Source organism: Lycium ferocissimum, chromosome 2, assembly GCF_029784015.1.
Source record: "Lycium ferocissimum isolate CSIRO_LF1 chromosome 2, AGI_CSIRO_Lferr_CH_V1, whole genome shotgun sequence".
NCBI lineage: Eukaryota > Viridiplantae > Streptophyta > Magnoliopsida > Solanales > Solanaceae > Lycium > Lycium ferocissimum.
This window is the reverse complement of record NC_081343.1, coordinates 65,486,322-65,511,792: the sequence shown is the minus strand read 5'-3', so window position 1 is coordinate 65,511,792 and position 25,471 is coordinate 65,486,322. Positions and strand designations below refer to the sequence as shown.

At 33.7% G+C, this 25,471-nt stretch overlaps 3 protein-coding genes across 6 annotated transcripts; 1 reads left to right on the top strand and 2 right to left on the bottom strand.

The window, feature by feature from the left end:
- The first annotated feature begins 4,917 nt into the window (after nucleotides 1-4,917).
- LOC132046857 (uncharacterized) lies at nucleotides 4,918-8,535 on the top strand. Of its 2 annotated transcripts, XM_059437658.1 has the most exons (5): nucleotides 4,918-5,288; nucleotides 5,862-6,480; nucleotides 7,334-7,643; nucleotides 7,904-7,985; nucleotides 8,077-8,535. In XM_059437658.1, the coding sequence occupies exons 2-5, from the start codon at nucleotides 5,922-5,924 to the stop codon at nucleotides 8,281-8,283; spliced, it is 1,158 nt and encodes a 385-aa protein (XP_059293641.1). In that variant the 5' UTR covers nucleotides 4,918-5,288; nucleotides 5,862-5,921; the 3' UTR covers nucleotides 8,284-8,535. The 2 variants fall into 2 exon arrangements, with proteins under 2 accessions (XP_059293641.1, XP_059293640.1); XM_059437657.1 differs by having other exon boundaries at nucleotides 4,918-6,480.
- Nucleotides 8,536-9,131: 596 nt separating this feature from the next.
- LOC132046859 (uncharacterized) lies at nucleotides 9,132-17,534 on the bottom strand. Of its 3 annotated transcripts, XM_059437659.1 has the most exons (14): nucleotides 17,492-17,534; nucleotides 17,232-17,352; nucleotides 17,057-17,146; nucleotides 13,607-13,672; nucleotides 13,387-13,452; nucleotides 13,032-13,117; nucleotides 12,893-12,938; nucleotides 12,733-12,787; nucleotides 11,620-11,700; nucleotides 11,335-11,473; nucleotides 11,072-11,219; nucleotides 10,863-10,967; nucleotides 10,036-10,185; nucleotides 9,132-9,409 (listed from the first exon to the last, which is right to left on the bottom strand). In XM_059437659.1, exons 2-14 carry the CDS (start codon nucleotides 17,250-17,252, stop codon nucleotides 9,347-9,349), a joined length of 1,116 nt encoding a protein of 371 aa, XP_059293642.1. In that variant the 5' UTR covers nucleotides 17,253-17,352; nucleotides 17,492-17,534; the 3' UTR covers nucleotides 9,132-9,346. The 3 variants fall into 3 exon arrangements, with proteins under 3 accessions (XP_059293642.1, XP_059293643.1, XP_059293644.1); XM_059437660.1 differs by lacking the exon at nucleotides 17,492-17,534 and having other exon boundaries at nucleotides 11,072-11,217; nucleotides 11,336-11,473; nucleotides 17,232-17,467; XM_059437661.1 differs by lacking the exon at nucleotides 17,492-17,534 and having other exon boundaries at nucleotides 11,072-11,214; nucleotides 11,336-11,473; nucleotides 17,232-17,467.
- A 3,729-nt stretch (nucleotides 17,535-21,263) lies between these two features.
- LOC132048323 (triacylglycerol lipase OBL1-like) lies at nucleotides 21,264-23,813 on the bottom strand. The gene is made up of 5 exons (XM_059439228.1): nucleotides 23,294-23,813; nucleotides 22,967-23,160; nucleotides 22,738-22,777; nucleotides 21,915-22,525; nucleotides 21,264-21,817 (listed from the first exon to the last, which is right to left on the bottom strand). Exons 1-5 carry the CDS (start codon nucleotides 23,589-23,591, stop codon nucleotides 21,560-21,562), a joined length of 1,401 nt encoding a protein of 466 aa, XP_059295211.1. The 5' UTR covers nucleotides 23,592-23,813; the 3' UTR covers nucleotides 21,264-21,559.
- Nucleotides 23,814-25,471: the final 1,658 nt, after the last annotated feature.

Sequence of the window (25,471 nt, the reverse complement as noted above, 5' to 3'; positions counted from 1 at the left end):
TAAAAGATTTTTATATCTTTTAATAAAATAAAAGTAAATTGTGTTTAAAGTATAGGAAATTATTACTAATAGTTTGGTATATCTTATAATTAAGTTGTATTCATTTCTTATTAATAAGTTTCTAAAGATACATGTTTTAGAAATATTTATTCTCTATTTTAATCAAATGCGTGAATAAAGATATTCAAAGAAATATTTATCTTCTTTATTAAATTTCATAAAATAAATAAATAATAGCTTCTTATTCATAATTGTAATTTATTTTTAATAATTACATTTTAATATACTTAGTACAAATATACCTCATAGGGTGAAGGTGTATAATTTTCGTAGCATAGGAGGTATAAGTGTTTGACTTTTAAAATATAAGGGGTGTATCCGGCGAGTCATAATAAGTTCATGAAAAATTAAAGCTAAACATAGAGAAAACTAAAAGAAAAAAGGTGGATTAAGATTGAACCCGTAAAACACTAAGACTTGTGTACACATATTTTTTTAAAAGGATTAAGATACATTAGTTGTTTTGTAAAAAAAAATTCTTCTTATTACATCAGAGGAGAGAGCAACTAGGAAAAAGGAATTATATACAATTAATGGGATTTGAACCCTTCATTTCAATCGTGGAAGACAAGGAGCTCGCCAAAGCTAGCGCTCAATCCTTTAGTCTGTACGTAAAAATATAGGATTATAACAAATGCTATTTGAATTGTAATTGTGTTTATATAATAAAACTTTCATAATTTTGTTATCAGACCGACTCATTTTTCGTTTAGCACGGGCTTCACATTATCTAGTATTTCTAGACTAGAAACCAAACATCAATTTCCGAAATATATTTTTGGTCATACGAGCACAGCCAAGCTTCTGAAAACTTTCTTTTCAAACGGTAACAATTTATAAATCACAGACGAGTCACGAGACGAAACAAGCTAAGGCAGGGCCAAAGAAAGAAAAGGGATAATGACAAATTAAATGAAACCAATATACAATACCCTGTCCTATGCTTAGTTGAAAATGCTAATACTTCCATTTTTAACATAAAGTAATTCGCTACTTTACTTTAAAATATAGTTCGAATACCAGAATTAGAGCCCGTTTGGATTGGCTTAAAAGTGGGTCAGACCAGCTTATAAGTTATTTTTAACTTATTTAAGTATTTGGTAAAAATAAAAAACAGTTTAAATTAAGTTAAAAAGTGCTTAAAATAAGCCAAAACCAAGAAGTTGCTCAACCCCAACTTATTTTTTTTAGCTTAAAAGCCATCTTGGTTTGACCAACAACTTTATCCTTTTATTCCTTATATTTTCAGTTAATTCTAATAATATCCTTACTTCTAAAAACCCTTTAAGCACTTTTATCCAAATACGTAATTGCTTATTTATAAAATAACTTTCAGCATTTAAAAGTACTTTAAATACTTATGTTTAAAAGTCCCTTTTTTCCAACTAATCCAAACGGGATCTTATGCCGCCAAAATAAGAACCAACTGGTACCAAATTCTCGGCTTGATTGTTAAATGATTCCCTATTAATGAAAGCTCAATTTGTAGTCATGACTGAAACAATCTCAATTTGTAGTCATGACTGAAACAATCTCAACCACTTATTAGTATTTGGAATCATTATTTCGTAGTTTGATTTTTGAAATTTGCACAAAATTTAAAATTCTTTAAAAGTAGGGTTTGGGATTTCAAATCATGATTTTAATTTATTTTTTTTAAATGTAAAACTTGACTCAAATTTATATTTTATAAAAAAAGATTCATAAGTTGGTAGATATATTTTTAAAATGTAAAACTTGACTCAAAGTAACAATGTTGGTTCGTCTTCTCAGTCATCTGATCAGACATGCAAGCTCGACGAGAAGAGATTGTTAGTGCCACGTGGGAGGATTATATTAAAGAGTAGTTACACTACAACTCATGTTCAATTTTCCTTTTTATTGAACTAAAGTTTGACTAATAGATGTTGTACGTATTAACTTTGTTATGAAGTATAGTTTGCTCATTTGGTAAGATCGTATTAGATTTAGGGAGGTTTTGATAGTTTTCACAACTTTTGGGGTTTTCATGTTTATGAGAAAACTTACAATTTAAGAAATTCAAATTGCATGTCCAAACAAAATTTAATCAAACTGATTTCAAATCATTGAATTCAAATCATGTCCATACGGGGCCGTAAAAAGTTTCATTTTCCATTTTCTTTGGTTTAAGGGAACACCACTACTCCTGGCTAGAATAATATATACACGATATCTCAATCAAAATGCATAGAATTGACGTTCTCGCAAATGACACTGGTTTTGCAAGTTTGAAAGTTTATACACAAGATTAGTACATCGGAATTGTCAATTTCTACTGTTTAGGATCAGACTTGGAATTGTTGGAGATACTCATAAATTTGCTTTTCCAACTGCATAAGCAAAATTTCATATCTCTGTCTGCTAAATTGTGGGACTATGAGTATCTAGCTTTACCCATATATTCTTAACAAAAAAAGGAACTTTTCAAGTGCAATGTCGACATGGCCTTCCTTCAAGAATAATGGATTAAGATATGCTGTACTTCCTTTTTCATTTTTCGTATGTGAGTCCCTTAGTATTTCTTTCAACATTTGAATTATTAACTAACTGAATAATGTCAACTGTGGTTCTAATAATGAATCTATGTTACCGTGCTAAAATACTTTTTTTTTTGTTTTTTTTGTTCTTATGGTTAGAGATGGGTGTATAAATTTATATGTAAAAATTTATTAAATTTCAATAAATAGTAGATATGATAACTTTAGAAATATAATGGTTCAATGTTAAAAAATTTAAAAGATTGAAGCTAAGAGTTTATAATTTGGATTTCAAGAAAACATAAAAAGTTTTTTGAAATCCTAACACTATAACCAAATTAAAGCTAGCCTTTGCCTCCATGCTAAGCTTATTAAAAAAAAAATACTTTACCAGATACTACGGAGTATATGACTTGTCTCTTTTTAGTATATCATTTTTTATAACAAAGTACAAATTTATATGTAAAAATTTACATAAATTTACAATAAATAGTAAGAGCGTGAGACCAATTTTTTTTCTTTTTTTTTGAATTTTTAATCATTAAAAATTAATTTTAACAAAAACTCTATTTTAAAATCTATTTAAATAATTAAAAAAAATTCCAACCCATCCTCTCCCTTTAGCCCACTTCAAATATAATGGCCGCTTTCTTTTTTTAAATTTTTAATCATTAAAAATTAATTTTAAAAATTTAAATAGATTTTGAAGCGAGGCGGCGGGGGCGTTGGCGGCGGTGAAGTGGGCTATCGGAGAGGATAAGTTTTTTTAGATTTTAAAAACCTTTTTGTTAAAATTAATTTTTAATGATTAAAAATTTCACTGGCGGCGGCGAGGTGGGCTATCGGAGAGGATGGATTGGGTTTTTTCAATTTTTTTTAGTTATTTAAATAGATTTTAAAAAGAGTTTTTTTAAAATTAATTTTTAATGATTAAAAATTTAACCAAATTAAAGTGGCGGTGAGGCCTATCGGAGAGGATGGGTTGTTTTTAATTTTTTTTTAATTATTTAAATAAATTTTTAAAATAAGTTTTTGTTAAAATTAATTATTTTTGTTGATACGTGGCTTATTTTTTTAAAGAAAAAAAACGAGGTATGGTCTATTTTTTCAAAAAAAAAATACTTCACCAGATACTACGGAGTATATGACTTGTCTCTTTTTAGTATATCATTTTTTATAATGTTATAAGTCATTTATCGAGCACCTACTACTTTTCCACACTAGATCAGGACAAACAAGCTTTCCCGTCAAAGCTTAGATTCAAAAATTCTCAAGTGTCATTTCTGCATGTATTCGTTAGTGCCCAATTGTTCGACAGTCGTACCACCCTCTTAGGCCTCTTTGTAGTACAAATTAAGAATATACTACAATAGAATATCACTTAATTTAACAGAACTATGTCCATCATTTTATTTTCCAAGAGAACTCAATATTTATACCAAGTCAAAAAACTCAGACAATATTTTTAGCTTCCACCATGAACATCAGTAAATACCACATGCTCCCACACTATCTATCATGAAAACCCGATAGAAGGTAGCCCTGAGTCTCATAATATGGGAGATAGATAACCAAATCTTTTGAATAAAGTACCATTCTTTTTCAATGATCAGATACTTATAAGCTGATTTTAGCCATGTATGCTAGGACCCTAGGAGTTCCTGCCTATTTGTTTGATCTCCTCTAGAATCATCACCATTCAATGCATGGGTTTAAATGTCATCAAAATCATCCATTGACCATTCTCCTTCCTATTTACAGGCCCCCACCTCAAAAACCTTCTACGAAAAAAGAAAAAAAAGGAACAAAAATAAAAATAAAAGAGAAGATAGTAACACTTAAATAAAGAGATTTATATATTACGATCGATGTGACCTAGAGGTCAATAAAGTCAATATAAATTTTAAAGATCGGGTTCACATCTCAATAAAGATTAAAAAAGATTGAGTGATTTTTTCATTGGTCTAAATTTTGGTGCTCAGAGCTATGAAGAAGAAAGAGAAAAATTAAATAAATAAAAATAATTAAAAAAATACATATATACTAACGAGAAGTACAAGATAAGCAATGAATAGTTGAGATGTTCACATCTCAATAAAGATTAAAAAAGATTGAGTGATTTTTTCATTGGTCTAAAAGAATCGAGTACATATATATCGGAACACAATTTTTTTTTTTTTTTTTAAAAGAAAAAGTTAAATACAAAGAAATGCATGGAATTAGGGGCAATGTTCCAAACAGCATAACCCGTAATTTAGGTAGGTTACTCACGTGGGAATGCCCACTTCTTTTGGACAAACTTGTTTGTGCCAACTCTCAACCATTTCTTGGCTCTTCTCCTCTCTGTCGGTCCTCCTTTCCTTTTCGATACTTACAAAACCTCTCTTCTATTCCCTCATTTAATGCTCAAGTTTATGGTACAAAAATCTCACTCTCTTCACCACTTCACTCTTCTTTCACTAAAATAAATAAAGAGCAGGGTCCAATCCTCAAACATCCCATAATCATTGAACCCCCGGTTACTATAATCTTACATTATTAAATTCTTGATTTTTTTCACATTAGGTGACCCTTCTCCTTTTCTTTATTCCTTTTTATGTTTTCTACTCTGTGGGTATTAAATAATTGTCTCATTTGTCACTGCCAATAACTTTTCTTCACACTCTTTAATCAGCTTTGAGCACCACAACAGAAGTTGGTAAAAGCTGAACTCTCTGCATTAGTTAAAGGGTAAGCTTTACTTAATCACATTTGCTTTAAAAGTTTGGAACTTTTTCTGCTTTTGCTTCTCCCCTTTATCTCTCATCCTTTTTAGGGGGTTCTGCAAGAAGCACTTTTTCCTTTTTAATTTTGTGTATATAGAAGTACATAAGTGGCAATTGGAATAACCAACTTTCTTGCTGATTGTTTTTTTTTACTTCTTGTTCTGAACTCTGGGGGCAGGAGATACTGTTAATTAAATTCTGGGGGCTTGAAATCGGCTTCTCTGTAAGGTTTTGTCGATTTTCTTTTGAACCTACTAGTAATAAATTTGTTCCAATGCTGGCAGTATTTGGACTTTAAAACTCTTCCAGTGGTCCTCACTTTTGATGACTGTGACCTCTAAATTAATTCCCAAAATTGACCACAATTCCAGGATTTAAGTATCTCATATTTTTCTTGTAAGAAAAAAATAGCTTCCCTGTGCTGTTTAAGACAGGCCATAACCTAGGTAAAATTTGTAAATTTTGGATAGGCAAAAGCTGAAACATTTTGAAACTATTTTGGATTTATGGTCTCCTAATTTCTTACCTATTTGGATAGAGTCATTGTTGCAAGATTTAACCAAGGAATGTGGCTTGCATTTTGCCATTATTGAAAGTCATGAAGAAGAATTCTACTTCCTTGAGGAATTCGGGTTTGTATACTAGCCCAGCAACACCAGAATATGGAGATATTAATCATGTCAGAGGATATCAAAAGGGCTGGAGTTCTGAACGAGTCCCATTGCCAATTAACAGGCATATTAGTGCCACTGCATTGATGCCTTTCAATAGTGGAAGGACAGTGCCTTCAAAATGGGATGATGCTGAAAGGTGGATTACTAGCCCAGTGTCGAGTTACGGTGTTTGGAAGACTCCAAACACGCAACTCTACAGGCGCCCCAAGTCAAAAAGTGGACCGCTTGGGGCGCCTGGGCTTATGTACTTACCGAACTATTCACCCTCCATGCCAGTGTTAGAAGGTGAAAGTATGAGTAACTTCATTGCAAATTCACCATTTACAACAGGCGTACTTGTGCCTAATGGTGTATCCATTCATTATGGTGCTAGAGGTGTTGGAATCCCTGGTGCTCTATATGCTGAGGATAATATGGCTCGAGCAACTAGTGCTCCCCATCTGTCAGATTTGTCCAGTGAATATTCAGAAACAAGCTCCCAAGGTATGAATTTCCTCCCGTTTGCAGATAATTTGTGTGCTTTAGAGTCTTCCGCATTAGCCTATGCATTTGAATGCATATGATTCTTTAGACAAATTGTTGAATGTTGGTTGTTATCCAATAGATAAGCTATACTTTCATTAGTTTTTACCATAATTTTGTTTCATCTGTTGAATCTTAATTGGTTATCAAAGAGCATTAGCAATATTATTCTTAGTTCTTGCAAAAGAAGCCCTCGATGGATCGTACTGTCTATGCATCAGGTTTAAATGCATATAGATTAAACTTAATTACTAAGACTCTAGTCTCCACATTGATGCTTGAGAGGAGGAAGTTCTAGCCTGCAGATTAAAGCATTGGGATTGGGAATAACTAACTGGTACATTTTAAAAACAGTAAATAAACTAACAGTGATACATGGATCTTGTAACAAGTGTTCTCTAAAACAGAAGGTTAATCAAAGTTAAAGCAACAAACTCATCATAAGGTAAGTGTGAGGACTTTCTATCATCTGAATCAATTAATTATGTGCTATGACAGATGCAAAAGCTGTATGCAATTGTATCATTGATTTAGATGAATAATCGTCTTGTTATGCTAGGATTACAAGCAGTGTCGACATGACTTTTTGACATTAATCATGCTTCTTAACTACACCCTAAGTCCCTTCCTGATTTCCACCCTTCGGTTGAGATTTGTTAAGCACTATTTTAGTTGACAAGCCAAACACCATTGTTCAGTTATAGAACATATTGTAAAATCACCAACAGACAAGGTGTTGGGAAAGATTTGTCTTTAGCATAGGACACCACTATAATTCAATAATATTCTGTTGCTGGTGAATCCAAATGGCCAGATGATGACACCAAGGAGCCAGATTCTGTTTCCTGCACAGTTTCGAGGAGAGACATGGCTACACAAATGAGCCCTGATAGCAGTACACATGCCTCTCCCCAAGAAAGGTCACCTTCAATCCCTCCTGGAGTGGGGCAGAGCAAGCAGCATGTTGCAAAAATCGAGATTAGAGACGTGCAGGTTGACAAAGGAGCCCCCTTTTCTGGGCTATCTCGGAAAAGCCAGGCAAGGAAACCCGAGAAAGAATTACCAGATGTGAGTGAGTCAATTTCACCGTGGGATGTTGCAGATGGAGTAAACAGCATTTCAAAGTAAGCATTCATTTCAAGCTTATTTTTGCTTCTTATGTTTGCTAGGGCAGCTAACCTGTCCTTCAGTACCAAATATTCTCAAGGGAGCTGGTAGTGCTTCTCCAAAAGAATGTAAAAGAATGTAGAAACTATTTAGACAAGTAGCGGAATAACTAGCCTTCACCTCTAGATTCCCAAATAAAATATAACCGTAGTAGGTGATTATCAAAGAGCAATGATACTAAATATGCATAATGGTTCCGTCTTTCCTCATTGTGAAGGTCGCAAAGAGAGGAAGCCAGGATAACTGCTTGGGAGAACTTGCAGAAGGCCAAAGCTGAAGCAGAAATCCAAAAGCTTGAGGTCCGGTGAAGATATTTATGCATAGTTATCCAGGAACTTATCTAAAAGATAGGACTAGCATCAAAGGACTTAACTATTGTTTGCATTTCAGATGAAACTAGAAAGGAGAAGGTCAGCAACCATGGATAAGATTGCGAACAGGCTTAGACATGCTCAGCTGAAGGCCCAAGATATGAGACGTGCAACTTCGGAAAGCCAGCCCCGTCAGTCTCGAAGGGATTCTCAGAGAATCATTCCGTTTCGGGAGTATTTCAAGATTGCCTCATTTAGCAGTTGCTTTGTTTGCCGTATCCCTTAATTGTGTACAGGCATTCTAAAGTAAAATTCAAGTCAAATCCTGGAGCATCTGTTGTTATTGGTGATTTTAGGAACTGATAACTCATAGCCGACTGCTCTATTCAGTATTATGTATTCAGGCCTAGTCACTGAATCTGGCGGAATTCTGTACAGATGATACCTCTCAGTCTCATGACCATGAAATACGCAGCAAGAATACGTACGCCAAAACCAATTATGGTAAAATAAAAATGCAGTGGGGGTATCAGATGCATTCTTTTGCTCGTAAAAAGTGCAACATGTCCTAATGATGTCCGACCACCCTTACTAGAAGACCAACTTAATATACTTCACTGGTACAAACTATCTATAATCAAGAAACCAATGGAAACTTTTTTTTTGGCAAAATCCTACTCACTGAAAAAATAAAATTCATCTAACAAGTACCAAGTCCTAGATCGTAGTAGAGATCTAATAATTCGATTGGCTATCTGAACCTTCATATTATTAGTGAGACTTCAAATCTCCTCCCCCCATTTCCCTTCCCCTACCACCTATGTAATTAAAAAAAAAAAGCCCTAGATCGTACTTGTACAAGTGAAATACTCTTCATGACAGATTTCAGTGTTCCAATTTCGAATGATACGGTGCTTTGACAGTATCAGCTGTATTTTAAAACTACAATTAAATTCTTTTTGCACCCAGCCACGTTAATTAGGCAGGGGCTAAGCAGAATCATTCTTCCGACCAGTCGGATCACTCTTTTGACCGATATCCCCAGAAAAAATTTAGGCCATAGAGATAGAAGTATAAAACATTGCCCAGTTGTCTATGTATGCCACTTTACTACAACTACCGTACTTTTGGATGGAAATTAAAAACTTGTTCTTTGTTTATTTTATAATTCTAATACAAAGGGTCAAGCATTAAGTGAATTGCACAATCCATCAGTACTGTTCCTTCAATTAAATTAAGGAAATATCAGTAGCACGTCTTATGATGTCCACCTAATAAGCTGAGTAAATATGACATGTCTATGTTGACACCCGACACCAAGCTTCCACACAAAGCTACTAGCACGCCCGCTAGTAGGGCCTGTATCTCATATCTGATCTTGAAGGTCTCCCTCCACCCAGGCCGTAGCCCCACTGTCAACCAGAAAAGTCACATAGTTAAAGGTTGTCATCAGAATTCTCATCTATTCACAAGTTAAGGACTAACAAGGAACAGACAGTTCATAAGCCTAAGGTTGAATATATGTTTATCAATACAATCCTGCCCTTTATCTATGCTATAGATGTGCGGGAAAAAACTGAAAGAGGTATGAACAGGATAAATAATTTTATTTTGTGAGAATGGTAAATATCAACAAGATAAAAAAATTTGCTGCTTAAGTTGAAATAATTGGCACTGAACGATGGATAGATGTCGTCAACATGACAGTTCTTCCATTCACAATCATTCACAAGAAAAGCATCACGATGCATTGTCGTGCCCAGGTCAGTCAGATAGGAGAACAAATTTCACCAACGAATTTTTTTCCAGGCAGAACAGCTGAAATAATCAGGAATTAGGTCCAGTAATTGACCATTTTTCTAGAGGGGTACGGGAGGATTGGAAGTTTAAAATCACCCAGATAAAAAGTCAAGGGAACAGAGGGTTGCCTTTCCATGACAATAATGTTAACAATAAAAAAGCAATTTTATCAAGGAAGTCAAAAGTTAGGATAACATAGAGAGAAGTTTATCCAATGGAGTAAGGTTCAAATACTTACATCATCATAATCTAGGCCCCCATACATCCTGCCATAGCTACGCATAGGACCACCGTATCCCCCATATGCTTCAGGAGCAGGAGGAGGATCCATCATGTAATTACTACTTGGACCAGCATCATCAAGGGGAGTGGCAGAATCTATTGCAACCTAAAAAGCAAGGTCGAACTAGGAATAAGGATCCACACAGCATAACATGAATGTCACTGATAATAGTGAAGCCAAAAGGGGTACCACAAGCTGCTCTCCTTTTAGGAGGGTAAGAATTCAAAAGGCAAAAGTTCAAACTCCCAAAAGGTAACTTCACATTGATGTATATATCTATCTAGGTGTTGCGAAAAAAGCAGATACAACTTTAACGTCTTTAGAACAATCTTTTAGTGGCCTCCTTTCGTAGTAGTACATCCACGAAAATGGCTAGGTCAGTTTCAACCAATATAAGCTATAAGTCTTGCAGAAACAGTTCGTACAATTCTATAGCCTTTTGAACAATCTTCCAATGCCCTAATTTTGTCGTAGAACATCCTAGGTTATGGACAGGGAAATTTAAGATATCCCCCACCAAGTGTGTTCTAGAGGTTTGGACAAGAATTTCACGCACATCTGGTCCTCCGTTTTTTTTTTTTTTGAGACTTGCATCTAGTCCTCAGTTTAATTATATGCCTTCTATAATTCCTTCTTTTTTTGTGGCAGGTGCGGGGGTTGTTCTCCTCAGCCATGGTCTCATTACAAAACCTGATTAACTGATACTTCAGTGTCTATGGTTTTCTTTCGGGGATGGAGTTGCTAAAGATAAAGAAGCTGGCCCTTGGAATCCCAACAAATACCTGATGTCCACATATCTCATGAGGCCTTCGATAAACACGATCAGCAACACCATCGTCAGCAAATGTGACAAAACCAAACCCTCTGTGCCCTGGTCTTTTGGGATCCTACACCAGATAAGCATTACCATCTTAAAAGAATAATACAATTCACTAAATTATTTAAGACAAGATCTGTTACCAACAAGGAATAAAATAAGAGAAATTCTTACCTTTGGAACATAAACATCTAAAACACGGCCAAATCTACCAAAATACTGGCGAAGATCTTCAGTTGTTGCCTCTTGAGGTAGTCGACCAACAAAGATTTTGTTGCCCATGCCGCCACGAGATGGAAATCCTCCTCCTCCTCCTCCTCCTGGTTTATTTAATTAAGTTCTCTTAGTATAGAAAATATGTTAAATGAGAAGTATGATTGATGTTGCATCATGCTTAAGACATTTATCATTATTTGTTGTTCATCATTGTTCACTTACTTCCATACATAGAGCTTGGATGATCATATAAGGTGGGAGCACCAAGCGCAGCATATCTAGTTGTTGCACTAATATATGCATTATATGCACCATATCCTCCTCCACCCTGAGACATCCGACTAACAGGTCTGAAATCTTCTTCCTAGAATCATCAGCAGAAAATGTAAATGTTAATGAATCATCAGCAGAAAATGTAAATGTCAATGAATCATCAGCAGAAAATGTGAATTCCAACGACATCTGGTGTTGCACCGGGGATACATCAAAATTTGGTTATGTTTAACTTGCCTTGGGTGTTGCTCGGTCGACCACAATTGTGGAACCTCCCAGTTCATGGGTGTCATTCATCAGATCATCAACTGATTCTGGGAAAGAAACCAAGAGTGACTCAATTCATAGGAAATCATTACAAGACGGACTAGAAACTGTAGTCTGTTAGAAGACATATGATAAGAGCATGCATGTAGGAGACTGCCTTCTGAGGGTTAAAAAAAATAAAAACAAGGTGGTACCTACCACATGCCTACACAAATTAACAGAAACTGAATCTTTAGGAAAAATTCTATGAGACGAAGCACAAGTACAGTAAAAGGTGAGACGCATATGTAACTCAAAATACCGAGGGTGTATAACTAGACTGCCAATGGTAACTGTTGGGGGGGGTTCATACAAATTGACAAAGAACTAGAGGACGAATCAAGACTCAGATTAGATCAAAACTTCTGCTTTGCTACTGTAAAAACTCCTCAAATGTCAAATTCCTTCTCATCAACCCATGATCAGGTTCAAAGTAAGCACCCCGAAAGGCAATATACCAAGCATAGAATAAATAAGAAAGTGTTATTCCCCAGATTGTTTTTTTCCCGTTGTTAGGTGACGGGTTAAAACTTATCTTTCATGCATTTGCCAGTGAGCTGTCTACTCCAAAAATAACAGAAATATTTCAACCACTAATATCTGAAGCAAAGGGTACTTTTCTATCATCAAGAAAGTGAAGTTTTAGGAGTAATGGATGAAAGCAGAAAGGTCCAAGATCTTCATATCTAAAGCAATTACAAGAATTTATACCCTCACATACTAGAGAGAAGGAAAACTATATCTGCAACTAGAACATTCCATGGTTTTCCCTCCCTGAAATATAAGAAGAGTGTCTAAACAAGTCTATATAAAAGCATAGAAAGATGTACATGGGATTCTCTCACACAGTTCCTATAAAAAACAGAGTTCCCATCAGATACAATTCCCGCCAGAAATAAGATACCTATTTTTTAATTAAAAACATGTTCCTAACGGCTGGATTAAGCAGAGGAATAACTGAAGGTGGCCAGAAAAAAAAACCTGGAAACTAGGGGGAAAAAATAACTACAAAAAAAAAAAAAAAAGGACGGGACACATACCAGCATTTGCAAAAGTAATAAACCCGATTCCACGATGTCCCTTAGTAGATGGATCCTGCAGATTGGGTAAGATTAGTTAGTCATGAATACTATAATTTAGTGCCTGAACAGGACAACGCAAATATGTAATAATAATGAGGTCACAGAGAGACAGGTGAACCTTTGGCATGTATAGATCTGTTATTTCACCATACTTTTCAAAATAACTGCAAAAGAAACTCAAATTAGGATCTAAATTCTAATAATAAAACAACCAACCAGCTAAAAATAATCATAATTAAGCAATCCTTCCAAGATACCTTCTGAAAGTAGCTTCAGACACAGATGGCGGAATCCTAGCAACGAAAATCCTGGTCACTTTCTTTGCAGGAGCCCTCATCTCCTCCTGCCAAAAGAATGAGTAGCATCTGTATTAGACCTTAACTAAGACCTTTAGAGGCACAATAACTATAAAATTAGGATTTTACTTGATTAAGTGCAATTTTCATGCTCAACCAAATAAAGAGATCAATAATAAAATCATGTCACCCATTCCATTTTAATCAAATATAGCCACTGCAATATATTAGTAGTTGGCCTAGAAAGTAATGGCAGAGCATTGGAAGAAATACTAAAGTAACAAAGAAAGTTCATGAAAGTGTAAAAACAGTGCACCTTAGGTGTCGCCACTTTCACTTCTAGCATTCTGTTTCCAAGAAAGTGCTCCTTGGACAACGCATTCTGCATCATACAAATGGATAAGAATAGAGAGTCAACTTCGCATCAAAACTACAAGGAACAAGGCCATAACATGTACGAAGGTTTTACTCGAGAGCAGTAAACAAACATGGTTGCAACAATGACATGAAAACCAACAAATAAAAACCACAATCACCTTAGCATCCTCAACTGTAGCAAATGTGACATAGCCGAATCCACGAGAACGACCAGTAGCACGCTCCTAAATGAAGATCTATACATGTTAGTCTTCTTCAATAAGATGCTAAGAAACTTTGCGCCAGAAAGAGACCCTGACTTTTAGAAGCATTAAAACGCAAATATATCATAACTAAATTAACAAGACCACACACTTCTAGGAAGCTAGTAAAAGAGATCAATCTCCGGAAACCGCATTGTTGAGGACCTCCCATTCACATACAATTTTAGGAAAACAATGGCAATTTTTCGTGGTCTCTTAACCCCACCCCACCCTCACACACAAACAATTGTTGGGATAAAAGGTACAAGCTCTGGACATACTGCTCTTGATTTTAAGTTTATACTTGTCAGAAAAGCAATCATCCAAGTGATAAGAAAAACACACCAGAATCAAAGTACACAAACATGACCAAGTTTGGTATAAGTTCAGGCTGTTAACCTATTATCCAAAGAAAGAAAAATGGACAAAAAGAATACGTTGGAGACGAACACAACCATGTAAAGTAGGAGCATGTAAATGGTAGCTTCTAGTCCTATTTGACATTATTGTTATTTGGTCCTTGGAGTACTACATTCCTTCCGAAATCCATTAAGGCTTTTTGTACTTGTAAATATTGATACAAGCACCTCCTTGGTGCTGGTTAATATATATGTTAACTTTCTCAAGAAAGTAACCCAATGCAATCTACTAGAAAAGATGTGCCCACCAGGGTAGTTTACAAGAAATTAGCCTGTTTGGGACACATTCTTGGTTGGGTTCCAAAAGTGACATCTTTTAAGTGGATAGTGCTGCTATATTTTCTAACTAGTAAAATTGGCCCGACTTCGCGCAGTTATCAAAACCTCATTAAATTTATGAAAACCATATAATTCTAACACAAATACAACAAACATAAAAATAAAAATAAAATGTACGGTACTCCTACATAAATGATAAACAAAACTACATTTTTACCCGTTCTCGTCACAATTGTATAGTTTTAATGTATTCAAATATCTTTAACAAAAATTATGAGACCTTTAGTTGTAAATATAATATCGGCAGTTTCTTTTGTTTTGTTAAAAATCACAAAAATGTTGTTTCTATTTGTTTCAATCTTTTATACTATAAGTTTTGAAAACTCCATCTGATTTTCTAAATATTATATTTAATTCCTCATACAATTAATGCTCTAAATTTTCCATTTAAAGTGTAAGGGAGTACACTTCTGCACTATAATATCTCCAACATAATTAAATACATATTTATTTTTTCCGTAAATAAGTTATAATTTTGTGATTTTATAGCTCTCATATTTTAACGTGTCCAAAAATGAGAATGAAGAAACCACAACGTGTCATCTTTTCCCCAACAAACTACATACAGTTTTTTTTTTGTTTTTTTTTTTGATGAAGTAATGTGTTTCATAGATACGCATCAAGAAGATACAAAGTTACAGGAGGCTAATTACAAAAGAACAAAAGTGTAGGAGAACATTGTTTGCCTAAAATACAATGTCTCAGTCAAGAGCTAAAGTGCTAATAAAATCATTGTCCAACAAAAGAGATGAACTAAACATTTCGCTTTAAGAGAGTGACTTGGAGTTGAGATGCCATCAAAACACCTACTGTTTCTCTCATTCCAAAGGCTCCAAAAAATAGCAGCAGGGATCATCAACCAGGTCTTCTTGATGGCCTTATCAACTTTCCATTTACTCCAACTCACATATGCCTCTCTCAGATTCTGAGGCATCACCCAACTTAATCCAAAAATAGTGAAAAACTGCTCCAAAATTAAATGCTACTGGACAATGAAGAAACTTTGATTGACTGTTTCCTTCTGGCAAAAAAGAAAAAAAAACACTTATTGTCCAGTTGAAGTCCTTTCCTGTTAAGATTATCTATAGTAAGACTGGCATTTTGAGGTGGATCGTTATCCAGCTGAAGCATTTGATCTTAGTGGGTAGTTTGTTGAAAGAAAAACACTCTATCAGCCCATAAGATGCTTTATACTCCATAAAGTGATTTATCTCAGCCTCTTTCCCTTGGTTTTATAAGGGACTCTAGAATCTAAAATCTCGCCTAAAATCTAAAACTTCCTTAAAGATAAAAACTAAGAAAGTTACATAATATCTTAACGATTTATGTAATGTACTTTTTTAGGATTCGAAACAGAATGCACTTTTGAATTTTGTTTTTCAAAATGTTCAATTAATTTCATTATTATAAAAGGGAAAAATGACCGTAGAAAAAGGGAAGGGTAGGAAGTAACCAAAAGTAATAATGTACTCCTAATTATAAAGTTAAATTAAAAAAGGAAACCACAAGTTCAGATGTCAACAACGGCGTTGAATTGTTTACCCTTTTTTTCTTTTATTGTACAAGTCTTAATTTTCAATATCCAAATTTTCTTCGAGAGATCCCTAAAAATCTGTATCCAATACTATTCTTCCTTATTTGGCTCCCCACTGATTTTAATTAAAGATCCATTGTCACTGCCCCTAAATTAATTTTCTCCCTGCAAACTTTGCCATTCTTTTTTATTTAAACTCTTCTAAGGAGCCAAAAAAGAAACCAAAAAATAGAACGATGAAAGAAAAAGAAAACCTTAAAGGCATGCATCTCTAACATGGTCAGAGAACTGACTCCCAAATTTTGAAGGTGATAGATCCTTATAGATAGTATACCATTTCTGAATTGGTATTGTAGCGACAGTAATGCCAGTTTTTGAAATTGAAGGGTGTCCAGTTCGTTGAGTTCTTCAATAGTGTCGTCCGCATTGCATTGTAACGTCACCTTCAGGAGTAGCAGTTGAGTGTCTTGTTGTGTGTTTTTTTTGTTGGTGACACTCATATGCGTCGAAACCCGCCAGTATATTGGAAGAAGATGGAATGTCTTTAGTGGGAAAAAAGGAACTGATTCCAGGGACAGGATGCGTTTTTTCCTTTTATTTTCAGTAATTCATGAACTATTTGCGCCTCTCAGTTTGTAATTAGCGAACTATTGCGACTCTTTGGCTTGTAATTAATGGGAACGCTGTTATTTTAGGAGTTCTAAAATCTAAGGACAAAGGAGGAAACCCCAAAAATGAGAGGTGTCACGTGGCGAGTCTAGTGCCCTGTTTCATATAGATTACTGGAAATAACAACCTTCTCCAAACTGCTAGGGGCAAAGAGTTTGGGGGCAACCCGAATGAAATTCGTTATGTTTTCGTTTCACTATACAACAGCCCTAATTATTTCACAAGAGATTTTATACGCACTAAAAGTTGTAAGCTTTCCAGCAGACAACAGATATATAGCCTTTTGTAGCACAATTAACAAAAACTGGCATTTTCACCACCAAAAACAAGACTGCACCCAGTTAGTCGATTAAAGTTGCTATATATCTGATACAAATACATATGATAAAAGTCAAAGCAGCTGACCTTCATGACAATACAGTCCTCCAAGTCCCCAAATTTAATCATATATTCCCTTAGACCTTCTGTATCGACGTCCCATGGGATACCTAAAACCTAAAATCAGGAAGTAATCACATTAAGATGTAATAATCAAACGCAAACATGCCAAATAAAAATAAAGAAAGAAGGCAAAACATACCACGAGCTTCCTCTCCGACATGGTAACGAAGACTTGTCAGACAAATCGTCGGATAAACACTCAAAGAGCTCACCACACCTCTCCTCTCTATAAACGACTCGCTCACACACGACGATTCTTCCTGCACGTAACAGATACACACCTCTTTCTCACACACAAATATCATCATCATCATATTTTTATAACAAACTCACCGATTTCTCTAACCTCTTTCAGATACCAAAGAAATTAGATTAGATTAATAATCAAAATCCACTGACCTTATTATATATGATTAACCCTAACTCGCTCATTCCAAAACCCTAGGAATCCGAAAATTAATTATTTAGGCTCGCTCGCTCGCTCTTCCTCGCGCCGCTCAAGCTCCTTCAAACCCCAAACCTATCTGTCTCGTGCTTTCTAATCCCTTTCTGAAAACGTATATGCCTGCCTTGGAATTTTACAATTATAACCCCGTTGTTTCACAATATTCTTTGCATTATATTTCAAAAATCTCCCTCGTTTGCAACTTTTTATTTTTTATTATTTTTGTGACATAGGGTCTGTTTTAGAGATAAACAAGGAATTGGTAACAACATTTTATTGTAAATCTAAATATAGTCAAAATTATGAAATTTAAGGGATATATATTGACATAATCCAAAACATTAGGAATTGAAATTTGGGGATAGGAGAGATGATCTATTTTTTTTTGCTTAAATTTATAATTTATTTTTTTTAAATGTTAATTAGATAGACTTAAATATGTTATATTTTAGGAAGGCCTAAATATAATTATTGAAAAGTTTAGTTGGGATCGGTCAAATCTGTTAAAGTGTCTTAATATTATTCAGACCTAAGCCCACTTTCTTTCAAGTACTAAACTCGTTGTTAAACTCTTAAAAAAAGACCACGCTTTCTTCTCCAAACGACAAACCTTTAAACACTGTGTCTTCTACAAACTCCTTACACTATAATCTGCTCTTTTGGGCGGAATAACACAATGTCGATTTTATGCTCTCGGCGGATTCAGCGATTTTGATTTTTTTTTTTTCACCTATTCTTTCGGTGCGGAGGCATTTTTTATATGAGTTATAATATAAAGGATATCATGGACACTTTGGATCTTATATAATATATCTTTGATGAAAATCATGGAAAATTATGATTCTTTGACATTCAATGATTTTGGTTCACTTATTCTTAACTATTTGTTCTCTTGTTTCATGTCAAATTGTGATGAAATATTTACTTTTTTTCGTTTGAATTCTGATAGTCCGTAGGAACACAATCATTGTGTTGAATTTAAATTTTTATGATTACATTTATTACAACAATTTATTTATCCATATATCATTTTTTATTAATTCAGATAGTTCAATATATCATGCATAAAATATTTATTTATATTTTTAAATACATTAATTTATCTCTAAAATAATAATTTTGTTGTTTAAATTAATATTTTATCTAATATTTTCTTGATATAATTCTTAATTATTATTTTTATTTGAATTACATATTTATTATGTTTAAATATTGATATATTATACACATTTAGATGATAAAAAACAAACATTCTTAATCATTCAGTGTTCAGATCCATATACAATATCTTAATATTCAGATCCAGACATCTTAATCTTAAAAAAAACAAATGCAGCCTTAGTGTAATTAGTAATTTCGAAGACATGTTTGTTTGTCATAATGTAATTATAGATTAATTATAAATGTACTGTTTGATCGCACAAATGTAATCACAAAATTTGATTAAGAATTATCAAAAATTAAAAGTTAATATTTGACAAATATGTACCTTTATAAATGATATTAATTAGGTATTTAAGATACAATTATTTCTCAAAAAAAATATTAATTAATAATCATATATTTGTAACTAACATTGTAAAAAATAATTTCTATATATTTCTCAAATTAATAATATTTTAACTTAATTAATTATACTTCCAATATAACTTAAGTAAATATAATTCAAAAGAAGAGGAAAGTGTAAGTCAATAACCTCATTTCACCAATGAATTCTACTTTAATGTCATTACTCATTATATGCCAAGTTGTTATGACTCATTTTAAAAAAATAGTAGGCGGTTTAGTTATAAAAAAATTAAAAAAATAACGCAGTTATACTAAATGAAAAAAAAAGAGTAAAAAAATACGAGCAATTGCATGGAATCAACTAGAGGTAAAAGTTAGAAAATGAAACATAAATAATGTAAAGATAAATATAAATTAAATAATATACCTAAAAATTAAAAAGAAAAGACATTAAAACGAACTGGTGCATAATAATCCAAGAGAAAGCTGCATCAGCATTATTTGGAACCAATCGAAAGGAAACATACGATTCTTATATGGGAATCAGCTTCCTAATTGATTGATTGACCGTTCAATCGACAATTAAATTAAATTGGAAATTGGATCCGAATGTGAAAATCCAAGAAAACCAGCAAATAGAGGAAAGCAACGGCCACAATTTGTGCGAAAACACAGATTGAGAATCCATTAACAAAGGAGATTTGAAGATTGAAAGATGCAACAAAAGATAAAAATATTTTAGCGATGGAAGAACAAAATAGTAGAGGGGTAAAATGGGTTAGGAGTGGTGAGATGGCATGCCACATGTCATCTACTTTATTAAATATTAGTGTCACGTTGTATTTGATGTCCATCTTGGACAACTTTAACGGAGGAGGGTATATTTGGACCCAACGTACAACCAGAGATATATTTGACCTTTCTCCAAACATTTTTTGCCAAGCATAAAATATTTGACGCTTCTTCATGGATTAGGTCACAAAGGATTCACAGAACTCAACCCGATTAGCTTAGGATAGAATTGTAGTTGGTTCATTAAATAAAAAACACCAAAATTAACTTATAAAGTTGTTTGAATCCATCTTAATGTAACCATCCTTTAGCCCTCCACCCACCTTTAAGTTGTTGTTGTTGTTGTTGTTTGTTTGTTTATTTTTTTTTTTTTTTAAAATAAAGAATAATTTCATTGCCGCATTCTACCTTTTAATACTCTGAGAAAATAAAGTATAATTTCATTCCATCTTAATGTAACCATCCTGTTTGGCCTAGCGGCAAAAAACTACTTATTTTGAATCCATGCTTTTTTTTAAAGCGTTTTTTAAAAAAAGAATAATTTCATTGCTGCATTTCGTGAGAAACAGTTTGCGTTTGGTCAATTCATTTGAAAAGTGCTTATGACGGCTTTTAATAAGCAGATTGTGTTTGACTAATCTTCTTAAAAAAGTACTTTTGAGTGTCAAATTATGAAAAAGGACAAGACGTTTACCATTAAGATTGTTTCACAAAGAGAAATTATTTTAAATATCTATTATGGAAGACTTCAATTAAATTTTTACTTTTATTTAACTAAAATTTAATAATGCATATTAAAATTTTCAATTAATATAATACATAGATAAATAAAAAAACAAATATTAAGTATTGATATAATATTAACACGATGATTTAAATATACTAAAAAACTACAACCAAAACAAAATTCAAAATCATTCCACAAATTAAAATTTAACACAGAGAATTATTGATTAGAAATTAATGGATTAATGAGGGATATACTCGGTAAATATGTATTTATGGCAGGGATATCGTTGTCTTGAAAAAATTATTTTTCTGCTTCTGCTTTTTTCAAGAAGCAGAAATTTTCTGTTTCTCTCCAACCGCAGAAAAACTGTTTCTGTTTCTACATAAAAAAGCGATTTACTAATTAGACAAACACCTCAAATATCCAAAATAAGTGTTTTTTCTCGAGCAAAAAAAAAGTGCTTTTGGCCTCAAAACCGCTAGGCCAAACACGCTCTAAGAGCCTGTTTGGATGGGCTTAAAAAAAAATTTTTAAAAATTTATTTTCACGTATAAATTACTTTAGATAAGTTAAGCCTAAATTGCCCAATTATTTTTGAACTTACGTTAAACAAAAATACAGCTTTAATTCGGTTGACCAATCAAACACTCAAAAAAGTGAAAAATTTTTATGTTCGTTTCTCGCAACTTATAAGCCAATCCAAACGGGCTCTAAGTCTCAAAACATTACAAAACAGCTAAAAGCAACAGAATAATTACTCAATAGAAATTCAAACTTTACATTTGATCATCCGATGAAGAGTAGAAGAAAAAAAAAAAATCTAGATGTTTTGTCGTTTATGGATCAATGTGATACGCGCTTTATTACTAGTTAAATGGACCACCATGACGCTTTCAAAAAAATAAAAATAAAAATACGAAACCTTGATTAATGGAGGGACAATATCCATTTTCTTCCAATAAGACATCAAAGTAGTTGAGAATCATCTTGATCATTTATGAACGTTGATGAGTAAAGTAGCATCCCCCAAACAAATTGCATTAATATACTCAGGAGGACCATGAGCCGGCATGCCAGGAAATAGAAGTCCATACAATCTAAGTGCTTGGAGAAGCAAGCTTTCTTTATATTCTGTTCCATACAGATATGGAAGAAGAAAGCTTCTCACTAACTCCCACAATGCATCGACCCTCTTTGATATTAGTGATCTCAGAGAAAAGTAATTCCTGTATGGTTCTTCCGAAACAATCTGTTGCACATAATGCAAAAGTAATATTAGTAACCTTAAAAGATAAAACAAGTTAAGATTCTTTGGGTAGATTATAAGATATTGTTGTTGTACTTACCTTTCCTTCATATATGCTGCTATAGTAAAGGCATGTTCCGAAGTGTTTAAAACACAGGGTAGTGTTATCATAAGGCAATCTAGGCACAATATCATGACTATAGACAAATCTATAATATCCAATGCCATAATTCCTGAAATTTTCCTTCATGAAATCACCAAATTCAGCATCTCCAACTCTTGGCTGCCCAAATGTGTAAATTGCTTCCAATCTTTCCAGTATAAAGGACTCATTGTGCGATGCAAGAACAGCTGCAAAAAGAATTGCAAGCGCACCGCCTAAGCTGTGCCCTGTTAGAATAAACTTGGTTTGGTTATTTTTCTGAAAGAAGTCTCTTAGTTTTTCCCTGATTGTGTAGTATGCTACCGGGTGTTGGTTGTCTTGTGGGATATTGAGAGGCCAACTTTTATCTTTCTGTAAGCCTAGAGCTTTCATGAAACCGCTGTGGACTTTTCCCATGTTCTGGAAGTCGTACCAAGATATGTCGAAATCTGTACTCCAATCATCTGAATTGAAGGGTTCGGTGCCTCTAAATGCCACAATAATTCTGTCTGGACAGGTTGTATTATCATGAAATATGAATCCTTGAGTCGATTTCTTTTGGTGATACTCTGCCAAGTACAACTTGTGTCAGAGAAACTACTAAGATATTGCATGGAGATTGTTCTACCTCTGTTCCAGTTTGGTTACACTTCTAACATTAGCCAATTAGTAAGAAAAGAGTTGAAAAATAAGTTAATGGTATGTAATGGAATATTGCACATATTTGCCACATTATAGCTACCCAATCAATTATTCTGATTAGCTTATATAATTATCTTACCATTCCAAAAATCATAGGCACCCTCACCTAGCAACTCCATCTGCACAAAAAGCAAAACGTCTACAGATTACTAGAGTAAAGCAGTAGTTGAACTAATAGGTAAAATGAATGTATATGAGCTAGCATACCAATTAATACTAACAAAAACAGCACACAAGTTTTTCAAAACAGTACTATCTTTCCCCCCCCTGCTAATTGAATGAGCTTATTGAAATGCGAGTTAGATGACCTTCCATTGATCTTCGACAGTAGCTCGGATGAAAGCTTTATTCTCGTAGGCTACTTTTGATGCCACTGCAGAAAGCGCAACAATATATGTTTTATCCTCAGGTTTGAACTTCTTATGACAATTTACTCTTGTGTCTATAAATCCAATAGCCGAGAGGTAGTTGGCTGACTCCTTATCTGGCATCACTACCTTCCCTACCAAAGTAAACAAGACTAATTTCAATTTATCCACTATAACAGTAAAGTCAGAAAACGAAACTATATCGAAGGAAATGGAAATGTCAAATTTAAGAAAACCGGAATTTAGACAAATCTAGTGTTGTCTAACCTTGTAGGATTCTCAACAACAATGTAGGAAGACTTTGGTTACTAGCAAGAAGATTTAGGCAGAACTCTGAAATTGAACCTAAAATTGACAGAAGCTTTGAAAAGAAGTGAAGAGCTTTTTGCACGGACATGGAGAGAAAGATGTATCCTCGACGTTCCAAGGCTATCTCTTTCACTCTCAAAGATTCTATGAATTGTTTGCTCCCAAGATTCCCAGAGAACAGAACACGTATGAGATCGAAAAGACTTGCTTCATCTGGTTTCAGTTGAAGGTACTTCTTGCTACTCACACGTTCCATGATGTGTGCGATTAATTGACTATAGTAATAATTATTTTATGAAGGTACTATCTTTGCAGATCAACATAGCAATATTAAGAGCTTATTTGTTACCAAGGTCTTTTATATACAAGTGTTCATTTCGATCGACTTTGTTTAGCTTAACGAAGAAGAAATTAAAACGGATGAATTCTTGTACAAGACTATACTGTCTCTTATGCTTTTTAGAGATCTATGGAAGTTGCGTTCAGGTGAGACTTTAGCATCTTTCAGTATGGACATGCCTTGCCAATATTATAGGAGTAGTAATGGACTTTGAGAAGTTCAAACAGCTGGCAATATATTAGTAATACTCTATTGTTCTCTGCTAGTGTCGGTCTTTTGGTAATTTTTTAAATCTTCCACGCTAAAAACTCGTGAAATGTGAAAAGGATTCCAAGAGTGATACCGTGGAAATCCACTTGTACACACTATCTGGACAATTTCCAGATCAAAAGTATGTTGTTAATCTTCAAGACTTATCGGATAAGCCAAATAGCTTTTGCATTGGGAAATCTGATGAAATTATGAGCAGCATAAAGCTAAAAAAATTAGTCGTACCGTGGAGATCATTAAGATCCTTTCTTCCTCCCTAAGAATATCCACCAACAGAAGTGCCAAGTTTAGAACTCAAGTCTCGTGTGCCATAAATTCCATTGGATAAAGTGAATTTTTTCTTTATGCTTCTGGACGCAGTTCAAGTCAATGTAATATATATAACATCCGGAACGGATTTAATTTTTACTGTAAATTTTTTTGGCATTATCAGTACAGTTTGACTTGTTATTGAAGGTTACTTAGCATTTATTAATTTCAACTATCTATATATATATATATATGATGGAAATCAGGCATAAACAGCGGAATCAAATAGCCAAGATTGAACTTGCATGTAATATAAACAACACATAATCAAATTTTTTAATCAAACATAAAATCGATACTTATCTCTTGGAGCGTGACCGCGGCTACAAATCGAACCTTCAAGCACAAGCAAAAGTTGTTCACGTGTATAAGTTAAACTCTATACACTAAATCATCTACTATATAAGTAAAGGACACACATACTAGTACATGATCTATTTAAATCTTTATTAAACAATGAATAAATAATTGTTCTATAATAAATACTATATCCAAACACATGGTTAATAGTATATATCCCAACAATCTCCCACTTAGACTTTTAACCATGACACAATTGTTAGAATATACCATGTCTAAACACATGGTTAATGGTATATACCCCAACAATCTCCCACTTAGACCTTTAACCATGCATTTACAACTTTCATATGTATTCCTTTTGCACGACTACCAAAAGTCTTAGCCAATAAGCTCTTTGCAAAAAATAACTTACCAAGTTGTTTTCTGATGCAACTTCATCTAGTAGTGCTTCGTTGTAATTGATCGGTTCTGTACTAAGATCTTCAAGGATCCTATCATGAAACTCTCCAAAAAAATGTATTTCTTTTCAGGAATCCTATCATGAAATTGTCCCAAGAGTATACATCGAACCGATCTTGGTTATTATTCTCCCACTACGACTAAGTACTACTACTATTATAGTCACACTATCAAGCATGTTTCTTTCAATATTGAAATATTAACGCCTTCATATAGTGTTATTTGCTCAACATCACTCCTAGTACTTAGGGGAAGTGAATTTCCTTAAGTCTATGAACGTTTCTCCCACTACTTAAATGTAATGGAACGTCAACCCTGACTTGTCGGTTAGAGGTTCTTGAACTTCTGAATTTTTAGATGACTTATTTGTTATTTCTTTGCTCAGTTCCTATAAAACTAGTTTACTTCTAGGAACTTGGTTTATTAAATAGTCCTTTTCTAAAAATCTAGCAATT